The sequence below is a fragment of the Rutidosis leptorrhynchoides genome, chromosome 8 (genome assembly GCF_046630445.1).
Source record: "Rutidosis leptorrhynchoides isolate AG116_Rl617_1_P2 chromosome 8, CSIRO_AGI_Rlap_v1, whole genome shotgun sequence".
Taxonomy (NCBI): domain Eukaryota; kingdom Viridiplantae; phylum Streptophyta; class Magnoliopsida; order Asterales; family Asteraceae; genus Rutidosis; species Rutidosis leptorrhynchoides.
In genome coordinates this window covers 40,465,774-40,475,396 of record NC_092340.1, presented here as the reverse complement: position 1 = coordinate 40,475,396, position 9,623 = coordinate 40,465,774, and the positions used below count along the sequence as shown (strand labels likewise).

Here is a 9,623-nt window from a genome sequence, read left to right as displayed (position 1 = left end):
TGGTGGTCGTGGTCGTGGTGGTCGTGGTGGTCATGGTCGTGGACAAAGAAATAATAATCCACAAAATTATAAAATCCAAACACCATACAATCCCACAAATCACAATGTTGAAGAAAGCTCTTCAAAGAATGTTGAAGATTCTTGTTACCGATGTGGTAAAATTGGCCACTGGTCTAAAAACTGCCGAACAAATCAGCATTCTGTTAATCGGTATCAAGAATCCCTAAAGGGAAAAGGAAAAGAAGCAAATCTTGTGGATGACCTTGATACAAAAATCACTGAGCCAACTTGTGACTACTTTAATGAATAAATTTCTAATATCTATATATATATATATATATATATATATATATATATATATATATATATATATATATATATATATATATATATATATATATATATATATATATATATAGATATCCTATTATATGTTCTCGTTAAATAAATGGTTGTAGATTTTCAATCTACACCATATCTAGTTTACTACATATTTCCTTATTATGTGCTATCGTTTGTAACATGTTTTGAATGTAATATATTGATGAATTATATACTCATTATTTGTTTCTCATATTTTTTTTGAAGTTCATGATGTATACTGCTGGAGTAAAAAATCAGTCAAATGGTGGAGATATTTGTATTGCAGACAGTGGTGCCACTCACACCATACTCAAATCTAAAAAATATTTCACAGACTTGAAAGCAACGGAAGGAACTATACATACTATATCAGGTCCTGTGGACTTAATAAAAGGAATGGAAAAGGCAAAATTCATGTTACCAAATGGTACGAATTTTCTGATAAATAATGCCTTATTTTCTCCCATGTCAAAGAGAAATTTGTTAAGTTTCTCTGACATATACCAAAATGGATATGATTATCAGTCAGTGACAACAGAAAATGAAAAATATTTAAGTATCACTGATAAGAATCGTGTAATTGAAAAACTACCAAGACTTCATTCTGGTTTACATTATACACATATAAATGTACCTGAAGTAAATGTGGTAGTTAAAGAAAAATTATGTGATCCTGTAATGATCAGTTTGTGGCATGAGAGATTAGGTCACCCAGGATCAACAATGATGAAAAGAATAATACAAAATACACATGGACATCCATTGGCGGATCAAAGGATCCCTCATGATGCACTTATCCCATGTACATCATGCTCACTTGGAAAGTTGATAATAAGACCATCACCTCTTAAGGTTGAAAAAGAATCACCAATGTTTCTTGAAAGAATTCAAGGTGATATATGTGGACCAATTCATCCACCATGTGGACCATTTAGATATTTTATGGTTCTAATAGACGCATCTAGTAGATGGTCTCATGTTTGTCTATTATCAAGTCGAAATATGGCATTTGCAAAATTTCTTGCTCAAATTATTAAATTGAGAGCACATTTCCCTGATTATACTATTAAAAGGGTGAGACTAGATAATGCCGGTGAGTTTACGTCTCAAGCATTTAATAACTTTTGCATGTCTATTGGGATTATTGTTGAACATCCCGTTGCCCATGTGCATACACAAAATGGTTTAGCTGAATCATTAATTAAACGATTGCAGCTAATAGCTAGACCATTGATAATGCGAACAAAACTCCCAGTATCTGTATGGGGCCATGTAATTTTGCATGCTGCATCATTGATTCGCATTAGACCAAGCGCAAGTCATACATATTCTCCTTTGCAACTTGCTTTTGGTCATCAGCCAAATATTTCCCACCTTAGAACATTTGGTTGTGCGGTTTATGTCCCTATCGCACCACCACAACGCACTAAAATGGGTCCTCAAAGAAGGATGGGAATATATGTTGGATATGAAACATCTTCAATAATAAGATATATTGAACCCATGACGGGTGATGTTTTTACAGCACGTTTTGCTGATTATCACTTTAATGAAACATTATTCCCTAGATTAGGGGGAGAAATAAAAAATAAAGAAAATGATGTTTCATGGTGTGAACCTCAATTAATGTATCTTGATCCTCGCACAAAAGAATGCGAGATCGAAGTTCAAAAAATAATGCATATGCAAGAACTTGCAAATAAATTGCCTGATGCATTTACAGATACAAAAAGAGTGACTAAATCATATATACCAGCAGCAAATGCTCCAGCTCGAATTGAAATTCCAAAAACTGGCAATAATGTTATTCTTGAGTCTTTGCCACGCCAGAAACGTGGGAGACCAATTGGTTCCAAAGATAAAAATCCTCGGAAAAGAAAATCAGCTGATAATGAGGTAAAAGAAAGTGTTCAAGAAGAACTACAAATCAATACTCCTTCTGCAGAGGAGATTGATGATGTCAATACGGAATTTTCAATCAATTACGCACATTCAAAAATATTATGGAACCGAAATGAAATGAAAAATCTTGATGAGATATTTTCATATAATGTTGCATATGACATCATGAATGATGATGATGATCCAGAACCAAAATCTGTCATGGAATGTCAAAATAGACATGATTGGGATCATTGGAAAGGAGCAATACGAGCTGAATTTGAATCACTCAATAAAAGAAAAGTTTTCGGATCTATCATTCTCACACCTAAAGATGTGGAATCTGTGGGATATAGATGGGTTTTTGTGCGAAAAAGAAATGAGAAAAATGAAGTTACAAGGTATAAAGCTAGACTTGTAGCTCAAGGTTTTTCTCAAAGACCGGGAATTGATTATGAGGAAACTTATTCTCCTGTTATGGATGCAATTACTTGTAGATACTTAATCAGCCTGGCAGTTTCTGAAAATTTAGAAATGCATCTCATGGATGTTGTGACTGCTTATCTTTATGGATCACTTGATAGTGATATATATATGAAGATACCTGAAGGATTTAAGGTATCAGAAGCAACCAATGCAAAACCCAAAGAAATGTACTCAATAAAGTTACAAAGGACTTTATATGGGTTGAAACAATCGGGTCGCATGTGGTATAAACGATTAAGTGATTACTTGATAAGCAAAGGGTATACCAATAATCTTATTTGCCCATGTGTTTTCATTAAGAAAACAACATCCGGATATGTGATCATAGCTGTTTATGTTGATGATCTTAATATCATAGGTACAAATAAAGAGATCCATGAAGCCATTCAACTTCTAAAGAAAGAATTTGAAATGAAAGATCTCGGAAAAACCAAGTATTGCCTTGGTTTACAAATTGAACATATGCCTAATGGTTTACTTGTACATCAAACAACATATACTGAAAAGATTTTAAAACGTTTTAATATGGACAAGGCAAAACCATTAAGTACTCCTATGGTTGTTAGATCACTTAATGTTGACACTGATCCATTTCGTCCCTGTAAAGATCATGAAGATATCCTGGGACCAGAAGTACCATATCTTAGTGCAATTGGAGCTCTTATGTATCTTACAAATTATACAAGACCTGACATTTCTTTTGCAGTTAATTTGTTGGCAAGGTTCAGCTCAGCTCCTACCAAAAGACACTGGAATGGGATCAAACACATATTTCGATACCTTCGAGGAACTACTGATTTAGGATTATTTTATTCTAACGAATCAAAACAAGATTTGGTTGGTTATGCAGATGCAGGTTATTTATCTGATCCACATAAAGCTAAATCTCAAAATGGATATGTATTCCTAAATGGAGGTACCGCAATATCATGGCGTTCTCAAAAACAAACACTTGTTGCAACATCATCAAATCATGCCGAAGTAATTGCATTACATGAAGCCAGTCGGGAATGTTTTTGGTTGAGATCAATGACACAACTCATTACTGATTCTTGTGGACTAGAACGCAATAAAAGCTCAACAACTATCTATGAAGATAATGTAGCTTGCATAACACAGATGAAAGAAGGGTATATCAAAAGTGACCGAACAAAACACATACCCCCTAGATTCTTCTCATACACTCAAAATTTCATTAAGGACAACCAGATTGAAATGAGATATGTTCAGTCCAGCAAAAACTCTGCTGACCTTTTCACCAAAGCACTTCCAACTGCTATTTTCAGAACACACGTTCATAATATTGGCATGAGGCATGTTCAGAAGATGTAACAACTCAGGCGTTGCCTACTTGAGGGGGAGTCAACTCTATGCTGCACTCTTTTTCCCTTAGCTAAAGTTTTATCCCAAAGGGTTTTCTTTAGCAAGGTTTTTAACGAGGCAGTACTAGTTATTCACTAATAAAATTATCATCCAAGGGGGAGTGTTATAAAAGTAATAATTGGATGATAATTTTATTATTATTATAGATATTGCATAGTATATTTTTTTGAGTATAAATAGGTGTGTTGAGTTAGAGTTTATTGTATGTATTTTTTGGTTAACAAAAACACTCTCTCTCTCTAGATTCCAAATGCCACCAAACTCTCATTGTACATTTTTCTATAAATAAAAAATCAATTACTCATATCTTTTGTTCAACCTTTGTTTTCTCCGTTTTACAGTATCTCTATCTCTATTTACCTTCTACAGTCAAGAACCACTAAAGGTAGTTATAAGCCTACTGAATTATAACAATTATTAACTTTTTTTTTTTCATTTTTTTTATGAAAGTCAAAACCTAAAAAACCTAAAAATCATCCTCATATTTCAGGCAAATTGATTATTATTAGGATGTGACGAGCGAGGCTCGAATCCATAACCTAACTCTCGCCCTAACACACAAGGTGTTGGGGATATCATTGAAGCGAAGATTCATTGGTTTTTCTTTTCATTTTTTATTAATGTTAAATGGTCTTTATATATATTTTTATATAGGTATTTATGTATAATTATCCACCAGAGATTGAAAGATCTACCATAATTTTGTATTATTCATTTGTAGTATAATATAATATAAGCTTTAAAAACATATACTTGGTAGATTCATCACAATGTTTGATAGAAATATTATCAACCAAATAAGCCAAAATCCCGTTCACCTCTTTGAAATAGATTTTTATCAAGGTTTGAACTTTTATATACATCCATTAAGTAAAGAATGCAGTATATAAACATATATAGTATAAATATAAATATAAATATAAATATAAATGATGTTTATATTGCAAGAAGAATAGAATGGAAATTATATAAAGAGTAACAAACGTTGCAGCTAGCTCTGAAGTGACAAATTATAAAGACAAGTGTAGAGTAACCCGGTTTTCAAATTTAGAATATACAAATAATAATAATAATATACGTTCAAAAAAAAAAAAAAAAAAAAAAAAAAAAAATAATAATAATAATATAAATGATGTTTATAATATATTTACTAGCTTTAAATTTAGAACCAGGTTTGAATAATACAAACTTTAATCAATTTGCGGGTCACTTTCTCTCATGACCAATCTCTAGAAGCATAGCCTATCAAATCGCACCCTTTTAGCCCTATTGGTACACCTCCTATATCTATAGATTTGTTTATGTTTATTTGTTGTCTTATGAACATGTGCATGTATGTGTCTATCAAAACTTTTTATATAGTCAACAAACAAAATATATAGTGTAAAAGTATCTACAAAATATAGTATCATTCTTGAATAATTCCATATCAAGAATTAAAATAGTTCAACATTTACAATCCGTGAAGTTCTTATCTATGGGAGAAGCTAGTTACATTCTAAACCCTCCAACACGAGAGTTGTATCAAGATGACGAAGTAATCGACACTCTTTCTCTTTCTGATCTTCAAATATACGAGAACAATGGTGATCCACAAGGGTTTTACCAATTTGATGATCAAAACCTTAATCTCGACGACGATGATCATTTTGAGTTCTCTAGTGAACTTTTGAATACGTCTATGAGCAATAGTGTTGTTTTTTGTGGTAAGATCATTCCTTACAAAGAACCTAATGTTTCTCAAAACGTCCACAAGCTCGAAAGCAAGAAACAAAACAGGCAAAGGTGGAAGTTTGTTAAATTTTTCAAGAATTTAAGTAGGGATAAATCAAATATCGATTCAAAAGATCTTGATTTAAAGTATGAGGTGCCAATAAGACGAGTATCCATCTTAGCTTCTGTTACGAAGCCAAGATGGTACTTGCTTATGTTTGGATACGGATCAAATGGTATTTCAACACAAATGCATATAAGAGACTTGAAAAAAAGGCAAACATCAATTAGGTTTAAAGATGGTAGTGAGAACAAAAGTAGTGAGGGAATTGTTTCATGGAGACTTGTAAGGTTCTTAGGTTGTGGTGGCGGCGGTGGTGGTGGCAACTGTCGTCCAAATGCCATCATGAAGATTGAGTGAGTCGATTAGGTCAGCAAGTTGGTATGTAATCTGTCATCTTGTAAAAACTGCTTCCATGACCACATTCATTTTGGCATGTGCTAATTGGATCTATATTATTATAAGCTTGCATGGAGGTGCTCAACATTTTTGTGTAAGTAGTTTTTTTTTTATGTGTTTGAATATATGATTATAAAATAAAATTATTGGTGTTTTATTCAACATAAATTTTTAGCAAACTTTTAGTCAAAGATGCTTTTCATCATATATACAAGATATTTAAGTTTAATAATCCATATTGAATTAAAAAAAAATATCGTTTTGTTAGTTACTATTAACTTATTAAGAACTTCCCAATTGAAGAATATTTGCAATTCAACGTGTTAAATCGTTTTTAGGTGAACTACAAAAACGCCTTTTTGTTAGCATCGGCAGTTTAGTACAGGTAAAGAACTCAAAAAACATATACGTCGACAGCAGGGTTCGAACCTGCGCGGGCGAAGCCCAATAGATTTCAAGTCTATCTCCTTAACCACTCGGACATATCGACCTTTTTATAAATTTTACTCTATAAACTAATCTATAAATTGATTGAAGTATATTTTTTTTTTTCTTTTCTTTTCATAAAATAGAAATGCATTTTCTTGTAAAGGTTATTAAGTATAAAATGATTCAGATCGCATTATCAAACATACAATCGAAAAGATTCCGAAGCATCTTCGGGAGGAGTTGATATTCTTCTTCAAAAGATTATAGTAATCTATCTATACAAATAAGGTTAGACCCAATTACAGAGATAAACATAGCCCGAAACTAAATAGACACATGGATGTATAATAATATGATACTTAACACAAAGTGGTATAAGATCAACACGTTAATGTGTGTAACGATTATATATAAGTCAAACTTAGTCAATATCCTAGTTTTCCTGAGTTTTTTTTTTTTATTTTTTTCCGAAAAGGCAAAAGTCGGCATCGAATACTCTGATTTGCCACGCACATACGCACTTTCGGGAGGAAACCCGAATCGCATTGCAGGAACCCGATCCTTAAACCATCCCGAGGGGCATGCAGACCGGGTTTGAATCCTGAATGAATCCGAGAGAAAAACCCCTGAGGTCAATCTGAAGCTCCATATTTCAGGCAGATTGATTAATAGGATGGGTCGAGCGAGGCTCGATCCCATGACCTAACCCTCGCCCCAACACACAAGGTGTTGAGGATACCGTTGAAGTGAAGCTTCGTTGTTCCTAGTTTCCCTGAGTTGTTGAGTACTCTGTATTCGACCGAGTACTTTTTGAGTCGCGAGTTCTTAAACCTTGGTATGTGTCCCAGATTACATGTTAAAATGACACAATCTAATTTCCCTTCTCTTTATGCTTTTTACTTAGTGTATGATTAGTGTTGCAGGTTATTTTTCAAGCTTTGTGATGCTCAAGATCATGTGTTAAGAAGATGTTGAAGAGCTAAACCCTTTGTGAATCGAGTATAAGTCAAAAGTAGTCAACATACCTAGTATGGGGGCAAAATTGTACTTATACAACGACGGGACACAGTTGGGTTTAGTCATCCTTACTACAGGGACCAGTTATGTCATTTTACATATTTGATTAAGTATAGGGTCTTTTCTGTCTTTTTTGTAAAGTTGTAAAAGGGTCGGTTGTTAGGGTTTGTTTTAAGCCGGTCCAAAGTTGAGATAGGTTAAAAACTTTTTCTCATATTTTACACACTCATACAATTTATTCTCTCTGTAATCGTTTGGTTGAATCTCTTAGTTAGGGTTTCAAGTTTATTGTTCATTGAGTTGATGAACACAAGTTTGTAAAACTGTTATTGATTCAAGAGTTTTGATTGTTATTGTTTCTAGTTACGATTGTGGTATACATCTGTGTATACTTGTTGGTGATTGATTTGTTTTCTTGACATGGTATCAGAGCGATTCGCCTAATATAAATCGTTGATTGGGAGTTCCAATCTTATTTCTGTTTGTTTTTTTGGGCGATTTGATCATCTGGAAAATTAGGGTTTGAAAATAAACCCTAATTTGTTCGTACTTGGGAATCTTGATTGTTCTGGATCTTTTTTTCTCTTTCTTCCGCTGCTATTGATAAAGATCTAGGGGAGTATCAAAATTCTCTTTACTTACATTCTTTTATATTTTCTGAATAATTAATTGATTCTTGAGTTGATCACCATAGCCCAACTCTTGACCTTGATTCATTGAAATCAACGGAAACCTGATCAAGCTTTGGTTTGATTATTAAAGGATCAATTAATTCTTTTATTTTTTTATATTGTTTGTTTGTTTAAATTGTTGCTGCTATGGCAAAAGATGATGATGTATCTGGTAGTAACCCTACACAGATAAGCAAACTGGACTTTGGAGATCCTCTATATCTTCATCCAAGTGATATAAGTAGTACACCTTTGATTAATGTTAAACTTAAGGGAACTGAAAATTATAAATCTTGGGCTTGTGCCATGGAACTTGCTTTGCAAACTAAGAACAAAATTGGTTTTATTAATGGAACTTTAAAAAGGGATGAAGGTAATGAGGTTCTTGCAGTCTAGTGGGATAGATGTAATGATGTTGTTTTGTCTTGGATTCTTGATTCTATGACTGAAGAGTTATATAATGGTCAAATTTATTCTAAAATTGCTTCAGATGTTTGGAAAGAATTAAAAGAAACATATGATAAAATAGATGGATCTGTAATCTTTAATCTTTATCAAAAGTTGAATTCTATAACACAAGGGGGTAGTTCTGTTTCAGACTATTATCATAATCTTAATTCACTTTGGAAACAATATGACACAATGGTGCAACTTCCTAGTTGTGATCTCACATCATCAAAAGCTTTTAAAGATCACACTAGTTTAATAAAATTAATGCAATTTCTGATGGGCCTTGATGATATTTATCAGCCTATTAGAAGTAATATTCTAACTAGAGATCCACTGCCTTCAGTGAACACTGCATTCTCAATTATCTCAAGAGAAGAATCTCACAGAAAATCAATTTTAAATGGAAAAAAGAATGCTGAGTCATCTGCTTTCTACACTAATTCTTTTAAATCTAATATTAATATTCAAAATAAAGAATTAAAATGTAGCAAGTGTGGCAGAACTAATCATACTATTGATAAGTGTTTTGAAGTTGTTGGTTATCCTACTAGAACTGGAAATTTAAAATGTACTAAGTGTGGGATGACAAATCATACTGTTGATAAGTGTTTTGAAGTTATTGGTTACCCTAACAATCTAAAGAAAAAAGGATTTGGTTCTTCAAATAACTTTAGGGGTAATTCAAGTAAAACTCATAATGTGAATTCTGAGAGCAGTTCCTCTACTCCTATTTCATTAAGTAATGATCAAATAATGAAGTTGTTAAGCTT

The 9,623-nt window shown here is 32.8% G+C and overlaps 1 protein-coding gene and 1 non-coding gene across 2 annotated transcripts; one reads left to right on the top strand and one right to left on the bottom strand.

Annotated features, from left to right (window-relative positions):
- The first annotated feature begins 5,517 nt into the window (after window positions 1-5,517).
- LOC139861335 (uncharacterized) lies at window positions 5,518-7,783 on the top strand. The gene is made up of 2 exons (XM_071849706.1): window positions 5,518-6,380; window positions 7,639-7,783. Exon 1 carries the CDS (start codon window positions 5,591-5,593, stop codon window positions 6,245-6,247), a length of 657 nt encoding a protein of 218 aa, XP_071705807.1. The 5' UTR covers window positions 5,518-5,590; the 3' UTR covers window positions 6,248-6,380; window positions 7,639-7,783.
- TRNAS-UGA (transfer RNA serine (anticodon UGA)) lies at window positions 6,695-6,776 on the bottom strand. The gene has a single exon. It is a non-coding gene; the product is annotated as a tRNA-Ser (tRNA).
- Window positions 7,784-9,623: the final 1,840 nt, after the last annotated feature.

What these genes read in the sequence shown, in the direction of transcription:
- LOC139861335 (XM_071849706.1), top strand. Translation starts at nt 5,591, where the DNA reads ATGGGAGAAGCTAGTTACATTCTAAACCCTCCAACACGAGAGTTGTAT.